At 42.3% G+C, this 20,712-nt stretch overlaps 1 protein-coding gene across 13 annotated transcripts in view; it reads left to right on the forward strand.

Annotated features, from left to right (window-relative positions):
• Window positions 1–20,712, forward strand: part of ARHGEF28 (Rho guanine nucleotide exchange factor 28) — a 314,565-nt gene that overhangs the window by 257,793 nt on the left and 36,060 nt on the right. For 12 of the 13 annotated variants that reach the window (XR_010413099.1, XM_045896431.3, XM_064596234.1 and 9 more), the window contains 7 exons: window positions 291–545; window positions 2,440–2,516; window positions 7,371–7,549; window positions 8,588–8,679; window positions 9,863–10,045; window positions 14,754–14,885; window positions 18,270–18,370. Coding sequence is in view for 12 of the 13 variants with exons in the window: in XM_045896431.3 (XP_045752387.2) it covers window positions 291–545; window positions 2,440–2,516; window positions 7,371–7,549; window positions 8,588–8,679; window positions 9,863–10,045; window positions 14,754–14,885; window positions 18,270–18,370 (1,019 nt within the window). In the remaining variant the exon portion in view is untranslated. The other variant, XM_064596238.1, reaches the window with a different exon arrangement.

Raw genomic sequence — 20,712 nt, forward strand, 5'->3', positions numbered from 1 at the left:
TCCCTACTCTTGGGGAAGGTCAGACCTGTCTTTAGAACTCGGACATGTTACTGATAGTATTTCATCTCAAGCATATCTGATAAATAAATCTTTTATAATTAAATCTTGTAACAGTTCTTTTTGGGGAGAAAGGGTGCAGAGTGATAATAAGGTATTTGAACCTAATCCAACATTTTTGTTGTGTGATTTTTGCTCTTTGTATGAATTTAATTGCATTTAAACCTAAAAAAAAAAAATTCTTCCTCAGCACTCTGGCTTATTCTATGGTGTTCTTTCTTTTTCCCACGCAGAAAGAAGTGAAGAACATAAAGACTTGTGCAAAGCTCTGTGCTTAATTAAAGACATGATTGCAGCAGTGGATTTAAAAGTCAACGAGTATGAGAAAAATCAAAAATGGCTTGAGATCCTAAATAAGATCGAAAACAAAACCTACACAAAGCTCAAAAATGGCCATGTGTTTAGGAAGCAAGCACTGATAAGTAAAGAAAGGACTCTCTTACATGATGGCCTTGTTTACTGGAAAACTGCTACGGGTCGATTCAAAGGTATTATTTCTCCTCCTTTGACATATGTTACTCATTTAACAGGACAGATTTTCAAAAGAAGAGTGGTTCCGAGATGGCAGGCACACACACGACCCCTGGGGAAGTGGGAAAGAATCAAGTCATGAACTTCAATAGGCAAATGCTACATATTTTGCTGCCCCAAGCAAAAACCTTCATATACGTTTTATGAATTTACAGTTTGGGAAATTGGAGTCAAAGGAGCTGAGAATTCTGCTAATTGTTGGCACGGAAATATTACTCTGGCAAATGTAGTGCGTTGAGAATGAGACAGTACGCCTACACACCTAGAGCCTATGTGCCAAGCCAGCTGGGGGCTGTCACATGCGTGAGGGGAGACATGAGCTCTGAATGTCGAATTTCTTACTGAGTAATAAGATGCAGAAATATACATGCTCGCAGTGGTACAAACTCTTCCTCAGTGCTGCTGTTTGGCATTAACTGGCATTAACCTGACTCTGTTAATCTAGGTAGAGTCTAAAACCATTTATTCAGTTCTAAAGGACTGATTCGATAGGTAGCATCTTGGTTGATCCAGGCTTTCTCAACTCTGATCACACACTATAGAACTGTGCAAGACTGTTGAATCTCAGATCTGTACCTCTGAAACAAATAATGCAATATATGTTAAGAAAAAAAAGAAGAAGAAGAAGAAGGTAGCAGGAGGGGAAGAATGAAGCAGGGGAAATCGGAGGGGTAGACGAACCACGAGAGACGATGGACTCTGAAAAACAAACTGAGGGTTCTAGAGGGGAGGGCGGGGTGGGGGGATGGGTTAGCCTGGTGATGGGTATTAAAGAGGGCACGTTCTGCATGGAGCACTGGGTGTTATGCACAATGAATCATGGAACACTACATCTAAAACTAATGATGTAATGTATGGTGATTAACATAACAATAAAAATTTAAAAAAAAGAATCGCCTTGGGAGCTTTAAAAAAATTACCGATGTTCAAGTCTTCTCCCAGAGATTCTGATTTTATTGGTCTGGGGATGAACACAAAGCATAGGGATGCTTAAAGGCCCCCATGTGGGTCTGCTGTGCAGCCAGGGTTCAGAACCACCAGTCTGCTCTCCCTGTTTTTAATGTATCTTAATAACTTCCTCAGATAAGTGAGAGGAAGAGGTTGTTTTAGTTACTCCAAGGTAACTAGTTACTCCAAGGTAGCTCAGAGGTAACCCTTGGGAGGATTATCAAGTTTTCATGGTTTTTGCAGCTAATGACTGAAATGGGATTTGTTGATCAGCAATGTTGCAATTAAACATGAACCGCAGTTAGAACATTAACCAAGCTAAATTATTAACCAGTCTGTAGACCCCAGTGCTACAAGTCCTCTGCTCTTGGTCCATTTCATCACATCAGCAGTTTGCTAACTCTGTTAGAATGTTTAGTCGGCTAGTAGAGATGGGTTCCTGTGAACAATTTGGGGGCAACGTATAGGATCGCAAACTCTGCTCAGGTCTAGATGGAATGATTCAACAGATTTGTGTACATAATTCAAGGCAGAAGCTGCCCTCTAACAGTTATGATTAAGGTTCTTTTTCTAAAGGTAAGCGTTTGCTCCATTCTATTAGAACTTTTGTTTGTTGGATATTTCTTTTCCATTTTGAAAGCTCCAGTATTAAATGTTGCTGGAGATTTAGTGATACCTAGAGTAACACAAACATGCATGCTTAAACACAGCTAATCTGTCTGTAGAGTTTCTCTTTGGCTATCATAAATACAGGCATTTTTATAAAAGTTCCATAATTAGACTAAATCTTAGTCTTATTTTTAATAAATTGATTTAAGTTTCCACCATAAAATCAGAATATTTGATAAAGGCATTTGAACTGTGGTTTCCTTCGTTAATACTAGTAATATCTTTTCTTTGAAGATATCCTGGCTCTACTTCTAACTGATGTGCTGCTCTTTTTACAAGAAAAAGACCAGAAATACATCTTTGCTGCTGTTGTAAGTATACGGCCATGTGATGCATATTTTAAATAGTTGAGTCCCACATATCTTTGAAAAATGCCTGAAAGTCCTTGTGAAATTAAGTAGCCATTGGCAAGAGTATACCCCTTATATTCCATTAGTATTGGTGATTGCAGTGTTCAGTAAGAAGCATCTCATTTGGTTTAAAAAGCGTGCAAAGTGTTGATTTATAGCCAGGAGTGGTTGTTAATTGCTAATTTAATTGTCAATTGTTAATGTAAAGATACTGAAGTACTTTGGGACTGGTTGGTGGACAGGCACTTGCCTAAGTCCCTCAAGTGACTTGCTGTCCTCTGGCCATCTTGGTATATCTTCCAGATCTCTCCCACCCCCTTCCTGACCATGCCTTCCCAGCCACTCAAATGTTTAATGCTGGGAACAGTGGGTTTCTTCCAGGATCTTGTTCTGTTTCCATTGGTCCTTCCCTGCTGTACCTGTAGCTAGCCCCATTCATAACTATCATGATATTCCTTCTGCCAAAAAGAGAACATCACTGTGGTGATGTTGTTCCTTGTTCCTCTCCTAAAGTTTAAAGGAGATTTTGTTTCTACTACAATGACTACTAATTACTAAGATTATTCATGTAAAATTTATCTTTATAGCATGTTACATTAATCTCATGGCTGGCATAGAGTTAGACTAGAAGTAAAACCAGTGTTTTGTAACATTTTTTACCCAGCATCTTGTGGTCCAAAATGTCTCACTTAAAGAAGGAAGATGTCATCAATTAACTTCGTCAGCCTCATGGAGCATTAGGCCCTGTTAAAGGAAAGAATCCAAGAGGCAGTACCAATGTGGGCATTATAATGGTGGCGCTCTAAAATGGTTCTTACTTATCATCCATTGGCAGAGAGGACATTTGGGAACCACTAGTAGATGTTATCAATTCCAACTGGTTTTAGCACCTTCAGAGCTTAATGAAGTTTCTGTTTCGCGAATTCAGAGAAAACGCAGAAGCCTGCCTGCCCACGGGTGGATCTGGGGGAGGGAGAGTCGGTGGAGTGCCTCACCTGCCCACCTGTGCTTGTCAGGTTGGCCCAGTAGGCTTCTTCATCTTGTTAAGCACGTTGGTTTCATCAGCACACCGATGCCAGGTTGTATAAAGGTCAGAGATGGCTTCACAAAGCTACTCCAGAGGACAGCAAGAGGCCTTAGACAAGTCCCCATGGCTCTGATACATTTGAATTGTATATATTGCAGATTTCATGACAAGCCACTGATTTGTCAAGCAGTCTCTCTGTGCTATTATCTGAGATGCTGTGAATAGAGAGAAAGTAAGTAGGAAGGTGGAACCATTTTGTTTGTCCTGTGGGAGGTGAGGACCATGCTAGAAGAGAAAACAAATTCACACCACACCTTTATAGAAACAAAAGTTTGGTCAAAACCAGAGAGCTGAAAGAGAAACCAATTGTGCCTTCTTGGGTGTTAATACAGGCCAAGATGACCTGCTGATGGGTCAAAGATTAGACACAGCATAAAGACAACTATCTTATTTTCTAGGACAACATAGCATATGGATTGAGATGAAAGTGTGATGCTCACTTTATAGTTACTACTTGAAATATGGATCTGTCCCTCCTATGTGACTTCTTCCAGAGTTATCTGTGCCTGACTTAGACTACGCTTGCCATTAAGTGGGATGTTAGGAGTGTAGTCCACCAAATGCCAGAACGAAGGCAGCCGCAGCTTTGTTCCTCTCGGGAGAAGGGGTTTGGCTCTGGACAACAGTAAGATGGTGCTGATACTGTTTCACGGAGTTGCTAGCCTGATACACAGCAGCTTTCATAAAAGCCAGCCAAGCCCTTCTCCATGTCAGGGAGCAAAATAGAAAGCATTATCCCTAAGGACTCAAGGGCACTGTACTGTTCAAGCATATGCTTTTGAGGTGCATCGTAGACATTTAGTTAGTATAGCCCTCCAGTCATAAATATCTTATTTACGCTATATTGAGGGAATTGCTATATTAGCTCGAGGGAATTGCTTGAGGGAATTGCTATATTAGCTAGGGTTATACAAATGTCTGGATTTCCTGGTTCTCACCTTGGCATTGGAGAAAGCTAGCTTGATGCTAATACCCACAGGTAAGTTTCTCTGCTCTTCGTGCTGTTAGAAAAACCTCTTTAGGAAATGCTTAACTTGCAACATGTTACAAAAGACATGATGAATTTGGACATGGCCAGAAGATGAGCAGCAGAAAAATGGAGTCCCTACAAGAGAATTTTGCTTTTAAAGAGGACTTAGCTGGAAATGGGAGTAGGACCCAAATCTATGAAATGAATAGGAAAAAAATAGATAAATTCATTAAATCCTGGATTACTGAGTCTAGAAGGATCTCTTAAATATTAGAGAAGGTAATTTCAAAATGAACAATAAAAAAGACAAGGGAACATGGAGATGTGCAAGTTCACGTTCAAGACAGGAAGCGGTCACAGCAGGACTTTGAATGGCATTACTAGAAGAGTCCGCCACTCCGCGGAATCCCAAATGGAGATGGGGTTAATGTACAACAGGGCTAAATGTGACGGCTCCTTTTCCTCTTCCCCCGGGGGCAGAAGCTGTCAGCCTGCCTCAAGGGTTTGGCAGGAAACATATAGGAGGGAACTGGGAGTGTGCTTGGGATCCAGGATCCCATAGCGAGTGCTAGAGACTATAGTGACCTGGTGAGAACATGGCCTGTCTCCCGGAGGGCAGGGATTACTCAGTGACAGCCCGTGTGTTCACATGAGTACATGGGCCCAGGATTGCCAGTCTGCTTTTTCCAGGGTCCCCTACAACTACTGGTTTGTTGTTGTTAAGGGGAAATCCCCCAGTTTTTAAATGTTGGTGACTATTAAAAAAAAATCTGTTTTTAAAATACTGTGGCACAAACAAACACCCCTGCTGGGTTAGGCTTTGGTTAGGCCTTGGCATGACCAATTTTTAACATCTGTTTCTAAGGTAGACCCGTTACTTCCATTCCTAGAAATTTAATTTGAACTCTTGATCATCTGGGTTAGGCCTTGGCATGACCAATTTTTAACATCTGTTTCTAAGGTAGACCCATTACTTCCATTCCTAGAAGTTTAATTTGAACTCTTGATCATCTCTAGTGTTCTTGTGTGATTAATATGAATAATGATGGACATGCCCCTGTTGTCTCCTCATCTGATGGTGATTTAATTAATGCTACTTTCTACCTGCTTACCTCTTTTTCAGTTAAAAAATATCTGATCTTACCACCTCCCCTCCTTCTGCAGCACTAGCCAACTGGTTCAGATAATTTCATCCTTGCTAATGTCTGAAGCAATTTAAACCTACTCTGCCTTTTATATACAGAGGCCATTTACCTTGTAAGCTGCGGAGCCTAACTCTTGCACTGAAGGAAGGAAAGCAAATGAAGTCTTGGATAGTATATCCATGACTGAATGAAGGATATTAATAGTGCTCAGGGGCTCGCCCTAATTAGAGAGGGCAGTCTTCAAAAACTTGTCATTTTCTGGTTTTTGTTTTTTGCTGCTCGGAGAAGAATGGGCTGAAGAGGTATTCTGGGTACACCCCTGCACACAACTTTAGATGTGGCATAGCTGTGTCATGCTGGGCAAGCAGACATATTAGCACTAAGGAGTCAGCCATGCGGCATGTCGTGACATGTTCTGGGTCCAGGGATCACTCAGTCCAAGAAGGAGAAGCCAAACCATGCACTGCTACTGACTCTAAACAGTGGTGAAAGCCACAGATCAAAGAAAATTCTTCATACTTAGCCCCCCAAACTGTTTATCTCCTGCAGGCCTTCTTTTGGTTATTATTTCAACTATGGCTCCCAACCCAAATTAGTAGTATTCTCTTACTCATCATTGAATCCCCAGTGCTTAGAATGGGACCTTGAAAGATGGCAGTAAATGTACGTAGAAGAGGTGATTTAGTCAGGGCTTGTATGCCGGATGTTAGCTTTTCTTCCTGTTCTGCTCTGATGGAATTACACTAAATCCGTTTCTACAGACATTTATTGAAAGCCTACTCTAGGCAAAGCAATGTGCTAGGCGTACACAGATGAATCAGAGCCCTTCCTGCCTACCAGAAGCTCATGTGGCTAGTGGGAAGAAGAGGCGTTCACAGGTGGAACCACAGAAGTTCAGTCGCTGTGCTCTGTCCTACGGTAGCAGAAGACGCTGGTTATGCTCAGGGAAGCTGAGGTCATGCCCCCTCCTCTCTGTCATTTTCACAGTCTGCCCTAAATCCTGCTAAATCCGATGGTCTCTTAGATCTCACACCCCTCTCAGTCTCCTTGTGATGTTTGAGATGCTATGTTCTATCCCATGCCCTTCTAGAAAAGCCCCCAAGCCCCGGACTATGGCATTTTGATATTCTTACTGCTCTGATTGTTCTTTTTATTTTATTTTATTTATTTATTTATTTTTTAAGATTTTATTTATTTGACAGAGAGAGACACAGCGAGAGAGGGAACACAAGCAGGGAGAGTGGGAGAGGGAGAAGCAGGCTTCCCGCCGAGCAGGGAGCCCGATGCGGGGCTCCATCCCAGGACCCTGGGATCATGACCTGAGCAGACACTTAACGACTGAGCCACCCAGGCGCCCCCTGATTGTTCTTTTTAAAAGTTGTCCTTTTAAGCCACTCGTTCTTAAGGACAAACATTCTCCTGTATCCTTTTTCTCCATCCTCTCTTCACCATGTCCTTTCCATTGGAGATCTTACCAACTTTCAGAGTGCTTTTGAAAGGTTGAAGTGAAATGATTTGCCTAATACTCTTGTTTTCCTTAGCCAGTGTGTTTGGTGAGACCTTTGGTTTTGGTAGGATGCTGTTTTACCTGCACATCTTCCTATTTTATGTAGGATCAGAAGCCATCGGTTATTTCTCTTCAGAAGCTTATTGCTAGAGAAGTTGCTAATGAGGAAAGAGGCATGTTTCTGATCAGTGCTTCATCTGCTGGTCCTGAGATGTATGAAATTCATACCAACTCCAAGGAGGAACGAAATAACTGGATGAGACGAATCCAACAGGCAGTAGAAAGGTAACATTTCCTTCTGTCCACACTCTAGGGAATGCACTTGTTCAATTGGGAGAGTATTCTAACCATGTTTCCTCTGCATGAACACTTTGCTTCAGCCAGAAGGGTCTGCTCCCCGCCCCCTGCACCCGCCTCTGATAGCCTCTCACCTGCAGCTTTGTTCTCTGCACCTCCCTGCATGCAAAGCCCTACCTCCCCTCTACTTGTGTGACTCCTGCTCATCTTTGGTGCAGCTCCTGGCTTCCCTCCTTCGCGAAGACCTCTTCAGTCCAGTGGTCTCTTCCTTACCTGAAATTCTTTATCATCTGCTCTCTAAAGCGTTGACTCGGTGCTTGTCATAAACCACCTTGTAGCTATCACCTTTTCTGTGTATATGTGTTTATTAGATTGGAAGCTCCTTGAGGGCAGGGGCTTTGCCTTTTGTTTCTCTTTGTGGTTAATTCTGAAGAATCATTCAATAAACATTTTTTTGATTGGAGGATCTAAGTGTTCTAAGTCAATTTACTTCTCATTACTTGTGGTTTTATAAGTTTTTATAAATGAGACAGGGTGAGGGTGATCATTCTTCATGGTAATTTGATTAGATCGATCTTGAATGATGTTTTATAAAATTCTTCCACCTCTACTGCACCACACCCAACCTGGCACCCTACCCTCTGATCCCTCCAACTACCTCTCCTCTGTCCCATTAAGAAGTACCCACATGTAGTAGAAAGCAAAACTTAGTATTTTAGTTGGACCTAATGCTAGTGTTGAGTGTCAGGTGTGGGGGTGTACATGAGTGTATGTTTGTGTGTATGTGTTTGTCGGAATTTTTGAGTCCGCCTGTCCTTCTGACTTTGAGAGCTATGTCATATTGTGCAAGGTCCTTTGTATACTCAGGAAAACCAGATACCTTGGCTAGAGGGCATGAACAATTCTCTTTATGCTGAATTTTTCTTCTATGAATAATGCTGCCGCCAAGTCCCCATGTCTTTCTAATGAACCTAAAGATATTTGGATTTGGTTTCAGTTGTCTGTCTTGACTATTGTCTCTTAAAGTTGCCCAGAAGAAGAAGGGGGAAGGACAAGCGAATCTGATGAAGAGAGGCGGAAAGCTGAAGCAAGAGTGGCCAAAATTCAGCAATGTCAAGGTACCATGCAGACATCTCTGATCCCTTGGCTGTGCTGTTCTCCTTGGATGCTGGGAAAGCCCATGTGTCATGAGTGGGAGGTTGTGGTTAAATGGTTCATCTACTTCTATATGCTTGAGGCCCATTCACCACTCTTCAGAACAAGAAGTATTGGCACTAGGAGTGTTCAAATAAGATGACTGTCCCCCCGCCCCCACCTTCCTCCTTAGTGATTTAAAATACATAACAAATTTTCAAAAAAAAAAGAGGGGCGCATAATATATACGAAACAAGAGCTGTGGGCAGTGTGGTGCAGCTGTGCATTGGGGTCATTGTCCAGTGGTGTCATTTTAGGTTCCAGCCCTGTCAGGTCACAGTGGTGTGACTTTGGACAAGGAACCCATTAACTCTGGTCGTCAGTTTCCAAGTCCGTGAATTAAGGCAATTAGATGAGTCTCAGTGAGTCTCATCTCTGGCGGGACATCAGAATTACTTTGGGAGTTCTGTAAAAATTCTGATGCCTGGGCCCTACGCTCAACCAATTCACTCAGAATCTATGGAAGGTGGTTGTGGATGTCAGTATTTAAAACTCTTCCCAGGTGATACTGGAGCAGACTGAGAACCCCTGGGTTAGATGCTGGTTGAGGTCCCTTTAAACTGGAGGAATCATATGATATGTTGGAATCAGAGAAAAACGATGCGTGCAAAATTGGTCAAAGAAATTGGACGTTTAGAAACAAAAACATAAACTAGTAGGTTTGGTTTTAACCAAGATGGGCTGAAGCCTGAGTAGCTTCGGGCTTTTGCATTGTTTTCCCTTGTGGATATCAGTCATCTTGAACAGTGCCACCTCAATTTTCATTCCTGAGCTTAGTGTTTAGTCTTAATAGAAAACAGCCTGAACAATGAATAGTTGTGCAAGTTTTTTCTGGGATTAGGGGCATGGGAAAGGAAACAAACATCTGAGTACAGTAAATGTGCAGAAAAGACAATGGAAGCTCAGAGTTGTTAAGTGATTTCCTGGGGCTATAGTCACTAAGTGGAATAATTCGGATTTGAACCTGGTTCTGGCTGCCCAACAACTTGTACTTGACTGTGAGACCATACTGCTTGCTGATGAGGAACATCTTTATCTTAGAGCTTGGATTTTCATACAGTTGCTATATTCATCTGATAACCTTCCATGGTAAATACTATTTCATAGAAATACTCAGTAACCAAGACCAACAAATTTGCACATATTTGGAGGAGAAGCTGCATATCTATGCTGAACTTGGAGAATTGAGTGGATTTGAGGATGTCCATCTAGAGCCCCACCTCCTCATTAAACCTGACCCAGGAGAGCCTCCCCAGGCAGCCTCATTACTAGCAGCAGCACTGAAAGAAGGTAATTTGCTTCCAAAATTGTTTGGTTTAACAAGTTCAGAAAATGTTTGAGTACCTTCTGTGTGTCATGCCCTGTGGTTTTAGTGCTCAGGATATAGCAAAATAAGACAGTGTTCCAACTGTACTACAATTCATATTCCAGAAATTGCAAAATAAAAGGAAATAGATGTGTCAGGTTGTGTCAAGTACTATGAAGACAAAAAAGTGTCCCTCAATAGATGAATGGATAAAGAAGAAGTGGTGTACATATACAATAGAATCTCACTCAACCGTAAAAAGGAATGAGATCTGGCCATTTGCAACAACATGGATGCACCTAGAGGGTGTAATGCTAAGTGAAATAAATCAGACAGAGAAAGACAAATACCATATGATTTCACTCATATATGGAATTTAGGAAACAAATCCAAAAAGAGAAAAACCAAAAAAGGACTCTTAAATACAGAGAACAAATTGGTGGTTGCCAGAGGGGAGGTGGGTGGGGGTTTGGGTAATAGGTGGTGGGGATTAAAAGTACACTTATCATGATGAGCCCGGAGTAATACATAGAATTGTTGAATCACTGTATTGTACACCTGAAACTAATATAACTATGTTAATTATACTTCAATAAAAAAACAATAAAGACATTTTATTTGGAAAACTATAGAGGACAATTGCTTCAGTGAAGATTTTAATAAAGTCTGAACCCTACTTAAAAAAAGAAACAGGGGCACCAGGGTGGCTCAGTCAGTTAAACTTCTGACTCTTGATTTCGGCCCAGGTCATGATCTCAGGGTCCTGAGATCGAGCCCCGGGTTGGGCTCCATGCTCAGCAGGGAGTCTGCTTGAGATTCTCTCCTTCTCCCTCCACCCCTCCCCACCACACGCTTGTGTGCACGCTCTCTTTCTCTCTGTAAAATAAATCTTTAAAAAACAAAACCAAAAACAAATGATAAACAGGATAGGGAATAAAGAGAGGATAGAATGGGGAGGTTGTATTTGAGTTAGGGTGACAAGGAAAGACCTCTTTGATAAGGTGATGTGTAAGCAGATACAGAGAAGTGAAAAAACCAAGTAGATATCTGGGGAAAGACTGTTCCAGACACAGAGAACAGAAGATGCAAAGGTTCCGAGGCAGGTGCATGCCAAGCCTGAGGAATAGCAAGGAGGACCTTGCAGGTAGCGTGAAGGGAGGGGTGTGGAGTGGCAGATGAGTCAGAGCCAACTACCACTCACATTACATGGACCCGACTGAGGTGAGTAAGGAGCTCGGCTTTCATTCTGAGGGACACTGTGGGAAGCATTATAGGGTTTGAGTAGCAGAGTGACATCATGTGTGTTCTAAAAGGAACCCTCTGCTGTATGGAGAATGGACTATATAAGGGGGCAAAGTGCAAATATTGGTAATAATAAAGTTTAGGGTACAACCTTGGGAGTTGGTGGCTGAGGTAGGGTGAAGGATAAGATCATTGGGGAAATGAGGAAGTTAAATAGACCCCTGGCCAAGGTATTGGGAGGACTAGGTTCATAAAAATGGCAATTTCTGAGAATTTGACAGGAGTAGCATTCGGGGAAGGGAGAGAGCTTGCACCAGATGCTAAGTTGTTCAAGGAATCTGTAGATGGATGGCAACAAGAAGGGGTAGTGAGTGGTGTCATCTGATGGCACGAAATTAAAGGAAAAGGGGGGTTGGGGAGGTAGGGATAATAGTTTCGAAGTGACAGTAGGCTAATGGGTTTGAGAGAGAAAACAGCCACCACCTGAGAGAGTGGCAGGGAATGCAGACAAGGTTTTGTAGATTCCAGACCATGGACTAAATGTGTCCTACCACCTGTTTTTGTGAATACAGTTTTATTGCAACACAGCCACCCCTGCTTGTCTACCTATTATCTGTGGCTGCTTTCTTGCAACACTGGTGAAGATGAATAGCTGCCATGAGACCATGTGACCCACAGAGCCTAAACTATTTACGATCTTGGTCCCTTGCAGACAAAGTTTGCCAAGCTCAGGCTCAGAATCTCGGAACATCAGCTTTGGAGGAAAATTTAGAAATGATGGCATTCTATGATCTTTTTTTGATAAGGAAACCGAGGTCTTAAGAAGGGCATAGAAGATGTCTGACGTGGGGTCCACTGGTGGAATCATTCATTCATCCATTCGTTTTCATTCATTCATTCAGTATTAATTGAGCATCTACCCTGTGCTCTGCTGTTGGTGCTAAGGAAAGGGTTAATACTTTTTATAACTTGGAGTGGGGTACAGGCTGCCAGTTATGGAATGAATAAGTCACCGGGATAAAAGGTACAGCATAGGGAATATAGTCCATGATACCGTATAACATTGCATGGTGACAGATGGTAGCTACACATGCGTGGTGAGCACAGCATAATGTATAGACTTGTGGAATCACTACGTTGTACACCTGAAACGAATGTAACATTGTGTGTCAACTGCACTTAAATGAAAAAAAAAAAGAGGGAAATAAAAACTTATAGTGGAGGAAGACAGACAATATGCGAGGAAACAAAATAATTTCACAAAGGTCACAAGAAAATAAGATTGGGCTGAGGCGAAGGCTTTGCTTTAGAGAAGTCAGGGAAAACCTCTCTGGGGAGATGATTTTTTGAGATGAGAATTGAAAGATGAGAAGAAGCCAGCTGTCTGGGGATCCAGGGGAGGACCATTCCTGGGCAGGGAGAAAGTGAGTATAATGCCCTTGTCTGTGGAGCGAGCTTGGCATGCTCAAGGGAAGAAGGAAGGCGGGGTTACAACAGTCAAGGAAGCGTGTGAGGTGAGGTTGTGTGGGTGCGCAGAGAGAGGTCTTTGCAGGCTCTGGTTAAAAAAATAGAGATTTTATTCCAAAATTGATGGAAAGTTATGGGTGCTTTTAACCATGGGTGTGGCACCATCCTAGGTCTGGAGAAGAGAGCAGAGTGGACGGAGACCAGTTTGCCTGGAGATGGGTGGTTGGCAGTTACGCACGCTGATGGGGGGTGTTGGGGCTTTGCTCTGGACCCAGGAATGTTGGCAATGGAAGTAGAGGGAAGTGGACGGGTGCAAGGTATATTTTAGAAATAAAGCTAGAAGTACTTCTGAATGGGTTCATGAGAACCAGTGACCTTCTCATTGGCCTTGATAATATCTCTGTTGAGTAAGTCACCCCCTCTCCATTTTAGCCAGTAGCTTTCACTCCCTCCCCCACCCCCCACCATCAAAACTGTCATCGATGCCCAGTTTACATCCCTCTGCTTTAATTCCTCTGGCTCATCCTGTGATGTTGGTGCTGGGGAACCAGCTGCTCAAGAGAACACGGAGCAATTAAGGTACAACCTCATCCACCCTGAGTCGTTGATGATCAGGACTCAGAGATCTAGCAGGAATTCTTAATCAGGGTGAGGTCATTATCTTTGGGGAAAAAAATAAATAGTTGAGTAACACAGCTTGAGTGGTCTCCCTGGGTCGTTGCTCTACTGGACTGCTTTTCTGCTCTCCTTTCTCCTCTTCTGTCTCTACGTCTTGAATCCCATTCATCCTTCAAGATTCTGCTCAGCTTTCATCTCCTTTAAGAACTTTTTCCTAATCCCACTGGCGAATATAACGGTCTTGCTCCTTGGCACCTGCTGGAGCATTTTATGATGCTCTAAGAACTGGGGCATCGAACTTAACACTGATCACGTGCTCCCATGTGTATAGTTATGTGTATGTTGTGTTTTCCTCCTCCAGTCTGCAGACTCCCCTGATTAGGTACAGATGCCCAATGGCCCCCTGGAACAGAGTAGGTGCTCAATGAGTATTTGCTAGATTCAAAGAGTGGACATAATGTTTTAGAAATATTTGTAGGGCCCTCAAAATTATGTCATTCCACATTGAATGCATTTATTGTAAATAAAACCATGACTTTCTTGGTGTGGTGTTTACCAGTCTTAACAGATCCTAAGAGTAGCCTTTGGTGCTTGTTTAAATGCAAATTCCTTGTCTTTTCCCTTGGAGAATGTGATCTAGTAGGTGTAGGTAAGGATTGGGAATCTATATTTTTTAAGGCACAGTTGGGGAAATTCTTTTTCGAAGAATAGCTAATATTTCTGAGCAATACATTTAAAAATCTTTATACCTAAAATCATATTTAAATTAATTGAATTACAGAAAGTTTTTCAGCAGACTAATATACTGAAAGTTAAATTTGAGATTTTTTTTTTTAAAGATTTTATTTATTTATTTGAGAGAGAGAGAATGAGAGAGAGCACATGAGAGGGGGGAGGGTCAGAGGGAGAAGCAGACTCCCTGCCGAGCAGGGAGCCCGATGCGGGACTCGATCCAGGGACTCCAGGATCATGACCTGAGCCGAAGGCAGTCGCTTAACCAACTGAGCCACCCAGGCGCCCGAGATTTTTTTATACAGTGCATCTTTTTATTAATTTTCTATCATAAAATGATGTTTAAAGTATTGGTCTAGATTGCAGGTTGGCAAACTTTTTTCTCTAAAGAGCCAGATAGTAAATATTTCAGGCTTTGCAGGCCACATACAATTTCTGGGACACATTCTTCTTTGTGCATGTGTAAGTACCTGTGTGTATATTTTAACAACTCTTTAAAATGTAAAAACCATTTTTAGCTCCTGGGCCATATAAAACCGGACACAGGCCAGAGAGAGTTTGCCAACCCTTGATCTAGATTAAACTATTTATATTTGGTTTTTAAATTTTGTATTCTTTCTTCTTTCTTCTAAGCCGAGAGCCTCCAAGTTGCAGTGAAGGCCTCACAAATGGGCGATGCCTGTCAGTCATCCGGGGAAGGTTCTGGAGAATCTGCCTTGACGGATATGCAGAGTGCCCCCGGAGAGCCAGGATCCTCTCCAGCTTGTAAGTGAAAGTTCAGGCCTCTGCAGTGAGCCTGAGCACGGTCTCTGGAACATACAGTGGTCAGATGAAATGAAGGCAATGACTCTGTCCCTATTTGGAGGAGACAATGTATTTTTTAAATTAGAGAAAACCTGAGAATCAGTATGCTAGCCTAACTTACGTATGGTAATGACACTGCTGTTCCAAGGACAAGGATTTCGAGAATAGTTGGTGGGTTATACTGCTCTCTTACCCAGGCAAGCTTTGTTACCTTCTCCAAACCTGACCCTGCCTCAGTTTTGATAGGATTCATGGAATACAATTTGGAATATGGTTGTGAAATAACTTTTTTTTTTAATTTTTATTTATTTATTTGACAGAGAGAGACAAAGCGAGAGCAGGAACACAAGCAGGGGGAGTGGGAGAGGGAAAAGCAGGCTCCCCCCTGAGCAAGGAGCCCAATGTGGGACTCGATCCCAGGACCCTGGGATCATGACCTGAGCCGAAGGCAGACGCTTAATGACTGAGCCACCCAGGCGCCCCGTGAAATAACTTTTAAACTTTGGGTTTTTGTTTTTGTTTTTTTTTTTTTTTGAAAATGGATCCCTGCTGTTCACAGAAGAACAAGTCCTTAGACTTAATCTCTGAGGCATCCACTGAGCAAACATAACCCAGAAAGCTAGAATCTAACACATTCCCACAGACACACGGTTTGGTGGTGTGGGGAAAGACAGAAGTGCCAAAAAAATCCTTGATCTTTGTCATCATACGCTTCAGTTCAGGTCAGAATTCATTCATTAAAGGCACTGTTCCAATATATTTTAAATACAGAAAAGTGTCATGTAGAGAATTAGGTGATTTCTCAAAGCCTAATGATGTTGTTATATGTATGAGCTGAATATTCCATTCCCTACAGGGTTCTGAGTTAAGAGCTTATATAAAGAGCTTATTTCTCATTGTATTTGCGTGATAAAAACCTTATTTCCACCAGGCCTCATTATGCACAAGACAAAATGTGCCCCCATTAATAGCTAGAGATTGGAGGATTAAATTGTCTCTGAATTTCTTTAACAACATCCCTGGGTTAATTAGGATACGTGGAGGCAGTGCAGTTTTAAAACTCTGCACTTTTTTTGAGATCAGCACTAATAATTATTTTGTCCTCTCAAATTTTGCTTGATCCAGTCCTGCGTTTCTATTTTCAGAAAATGCACATATGTTTTTCATTTTGACACAGCCCAGATTCATCAGGGGAGTTGTACTGTCCTGGGTGATTTCCTTTTAAAAGAAGAAACTCATTATGCCATTGAGGGAGTTCCATCTAAAAATACATGGAGTGATCTGTTGCTCTCAGCCTCGCCCCGGGGACAGCTGGGGAGGCTCCACACGGCTCCCGCAGCTGCTCAGAGCACAAGGCTGCACCTTCCCTCCCTCGAGATCAGGCGATGAAGGTTTTCCCTGTCTGTACCTGTATCTCCCATGACTGGGGACAGGGCCCAGGGACACCCGTGACATCTGTGAAAACCATCGAGAGGCTGTTTACAGTGCCCTGATACCAGGATTCATGTAGGGAAGGGACAGGGGCAGGTTGGTAGGGTTCTGTACCCCCGAAGACCTCTTCGTTTCTGGGCTGGATTGGAGCCTGGTGCTACAAGAATTGGATTCTCTTTATAAGGTTGGTGGGCGCAAAATACTATTCCTAAGTGAGGACTTGTCACTGACCAGGTCAGTTCTTTGTTGAACTTTCAGGACTGGGTCCTTCTAAGTCAAGCCCATGCTGATCTGAAGTCATAGACCAAGCAAGGCCTTCTATTTTTTAGTCCTCAATATACCTAATCAGATGGATGAATATAATCTACTCCTTAGAGAATTCTGGAGATCTGAAACTGAATAAGGAACAGAGGAACCTGATTACTTGGCTCACCATCAGCTTCTTCGCCCATTTGATGGTCCTTATTGCCATGGAGTCGGGAGGAAGGAGAGGGAGAGAATGGCTAATTCTTTGGTAATGCCTTGGGTATCTCTCTAAGAAGTGAGTATAATGCCCAGTAGTGAAACCATTTTTTGAGTGGCAGATAAATTTCGATAAAATGTCCCTTCACTATGAGTGAAAAGCATTTGACCGCCTTGGGCAAAATGAACTTAATTTTTAGCTGATATAATTTGAAGCGGTTTCCACTTAAACAAAAAATTCTTTGTAATAGAAGTAGCTTTTGGAGTCCTAGAGGACTTCCATTTAAGAAGGAGAAAAAGTATTTCCTCTATCAGTAATAAAGTTTCAAGATGGCACTGTGTGTCACAAAGTGAATAGTTCACCAGGGCCCCATTTGGACATGGTTCCAATGTAAGTCTGTGTGTGTGAAAGTCTAGTTTAAGTCAGCGTAAGGTGAGCATAGTATAAGTTTTAACTGAGTTCACATGGGCAAAGAAATAAAATCGCACCAGCAGAGATTTAATGGATGGAGTGAAATCTGTGTTTCTTTTTTTTTTTTTAAAGATTTTATTTACTTATTTGAGAGAGAGAGAATTAGAGAGAGAGAGCACATGAGGGGGGGAGGGTCAGAGAGCGAAGCAGACTCCCCGCTGAGCAGGGAGCCCGATGCGGGACTCGATCCCGGGACTCCAGGATCATGACCTGAGCCGAAGGCAGTCGCTTAACCAACTGAGCCACCCAGGAGCCCCAATCTGTGTTTCTTAAAAATATATCTGGATTTAGAAATATTTCTGTGTTTCATAGGTTAAATATACAGTATTTACAGTTGTGAGTCTAGAGTATAAGCAAGTATTGTGAGAAAAAAAAAAACACTTGGAAATCGTTTTTAAAAAGTTATTTGGAGACAGGGACGGGTTCCTCTTTGTACAGCTGTGAGCTCATGAAGTACTAGCCATCTTGACCCTGCTTAGAAAGATGTCTCCCTCCCGTTGTTGGATTCCTCCTCGTAAACCTTGTTTATGGTCTGCTGCCCTTACATTGGCCACCAAGGAGCCTATCACCGAGCTGTCTGCTCAGACCTGGGTCGACCAGCCCCTGCTTTCGTTGTACAGTGCCTCTTTTCAATTTCCTTCTTGGCAGTGGCTTTTTCCTAGTAAGCGCAAGTGAGATGTAGAACCCACCCTCTCGGTATCGCCAACATCACATGAGCACCTCTCTGCGGGAAAGAAAACTTAAAAGATGGGTGGTAATTGACGCCATTTGTCAGTTTGGTATCTCTTAGCATGTAAGCTCCCTGAGGGCAGGGACTCTGTGCTTTGCACTGTTTTGGCCCCTCGAATGAGGGTATGTAATACGTGTGTTTTTGTGTTTCTTATTTTGAAATACCTGTCAGCTGTGTACACGAGAACCCCGTGCGCTGGCTGATGTTTGATGATGTCCTTTCTGTTTCTGTCTCACTGGTGTGCTTCCAGCACTAGTCACAGAAGGGACAGGAGGAAGAGGCTGTTGGGATGTGGACCCTGGCACCCAGGGTGTGGGAACCGACTTGGCGGTCTCTGATGCAGGGGAGAAGGTATTGTGAACTGATTCGTTAGTAAATGGCACCCATTACTTTGTGTAGTAGCATAACCTCAGGTCCTGGTCTGTCCGTGGCAGTGAGTGGTATGCAAGTGTTTTCCTCAATTGTTCGCAATTTCCGCACTCTAACCTCTCTAACTTAAATTTTCTCAAAATGTTCTTGCTCGGCCTATATCGTGCAGGTGTAAACAAAGAAACGATTTCAAAGTTATTAATTAAAAGGATTTAAAACTCGAATGTTTGTGTGTCTGCGCACTCTTACTTCTGGTCTCGCTTCTGCTTTTCTCCCTGCAAAGCTCTAGCTTGTCACCTGCTACACTTAGCAGCGCTTGGCCACGAGGCAGTCGTGGCATCCGGTGGTGTCCCTAGGGCCACCAGGTGGCGCTCAAGTGGCAGAAATAAAGTTGACTTGGACCCCCTGTTGCTTTCACTTTCTTTTATCTTCCTCTCATTTCAGATTGTTTCCCTCTCTCCACCCACATGGTCACCTACTTTTTTGTGAGACTTTTTTAATCAACCTGACCATTTTTTGCCTGGGGCAAAGTGGTTCCAAATGCCTTTTTTTTCTTCTTTTTGACATAGTTTTACACAGAGGTTGTGACACTCATTGAAAAACTAAATGCAGGAAACCTCCTCTTTAGTTCAAATGAACCTGGGATGTCAGAAATTGGGAATAAGAGTATGATTCTGGGAGGTGGCTAGTTGCCTTCCCCGGGGTTGTCTGGGACTCAAGAGTTTATCTAAAATGAAATTAGGCGCATTACCAGATACCAGTATATGCTAATGTGGAAAAATGACATACGTCATATATTTATGTAATAATTTATATATTATGTATTTTTGTATATATTACATAACTGAGACACCAGGTCCAAAGATTTTGAAAAATCCATAGCAGATATGGCTGTGATTTAGTATTTAAAAAAAAAAAAAAAAACTTCATAGGCCAAAATGAAAACAGGAATGCAATATTTTATTCTGCTTACTCTGACTGTAAGCTTTCTGACTTATTTCTTCTTAAAACGTTCCTACTTTTTCCCTCCTTTTCAGTGCGGACTATACTTTTCAGTCTGTTGCTTCTAACTGACTTTGTTCTGGAGGAAGGGAGGGAGAGAAGGGGAGGGCTGGTTAGTTACTAATAGTTTTTTTCTTGAACGGAAATCATGGTGGCTCCCACCGCTAAGGTCTTTTTTCCTTCCATGATTCAGTCACAGGTAAGTGAAATGAGGTTGTGTAGGTCCTTCGTTGGGTGAACCTATCTGGAAGAATTTTAATAAGGCATTTGAGAAAATGAACTAACAAATAGGGTAGGATCACCTGAAATCAAACTTTTAAAAGTGTGTGTGATGGATATTTTGTAATTAGCTTCTTTAATCAGGTAAGATTAAAGAAAATTTTTTTTTCTGAAAGAATTTTAAAAAGTGCTGCAGAAGGAAAAATACCTGGTGTGTCAATCACCAGCTGCAATTATGGCATGCACCAGAAGGTGGCGGACCAGCTCCATGAAAAATAGGACCTTAAACATTTCTGTCCGGTACCAAACTTAGCCGTTCTTGGGAATAAGTAACTGCATATAGCGTAATTCAACTCATTTCTGTGTTTCTAATTTGTATAGAGTATAAAAATACTGTAGCGTAGGATTTTCTTATTACAAAGGTAAGGACCGTACAGCAGGGACAGAACCACAAGAGCAGAGAGAACTCTAGAACTCACTAGAGAATGGGGGTTCTTAGCCCAGTATGGTGGGGAGGGGGTGGTTCTGGGCACAGGTCTAAAGACTCTAAACTTCATGTCCTTTTCCATCCTTCATCCTTCCTGTCTTAGACGTTCTGTTCAGTAAAGAAATCTTTTATGGGCAGTATGGGGAAGAGTGTGGGGGAGGGACAGGAAGAAGGGATCTGGCTGTCTTGAGATCGCAGAGCTTCACCAGCCTGAACTAATCGAATTTAACAAGTCCGGAGTTACCTGAGAACATTACAACAGCTGACCGTTTCTTGTAGCTTCAATTTAAAGCTGCTCAGATAAGAGCAAGCAACGTTCAGGGGACTGTAGGCTCTAGGAAGGCAGGGAATCTGGTGATCTCCCATAGCACGAGGAGTGGAGTACACAGCAGGTGCACGACATTTATTTATAGAATGGAGTGTGAATGTCCATTAGAAGTGGGGCATCATTGTTAAATTTGTAGATACAGCAATGAATACACATAAGAAGTCCTGCTACTCATTGGCTTATATCCTAGTGAAGGAAGACAGGCAATAAATGAATAGACAAATGTTCAGTTCAGTTGTGGAAACTGGAAATCCTCACTGTCCACATGTGTCTCTAATGTCTGTATTA

This window comes from Mirounga angustirostris, unplaced genomic scaffold (assembly GCF_029215605.1).
Source record: "Mirounga angustirostris isolate CCGP_5_RB_7025 unplaced genomic scaffold, mMirAng1.0.hap1 SCAF_7, whole genome shotgun sequence".
In the NCBI taxonomy this organism is placed as follows: domain Eukaryota; kingdom Metazoa; phylum Chordata; class Mammalia; order Carnivora; family Phocidae; genus Mirounga; species Mirounga angustirostris.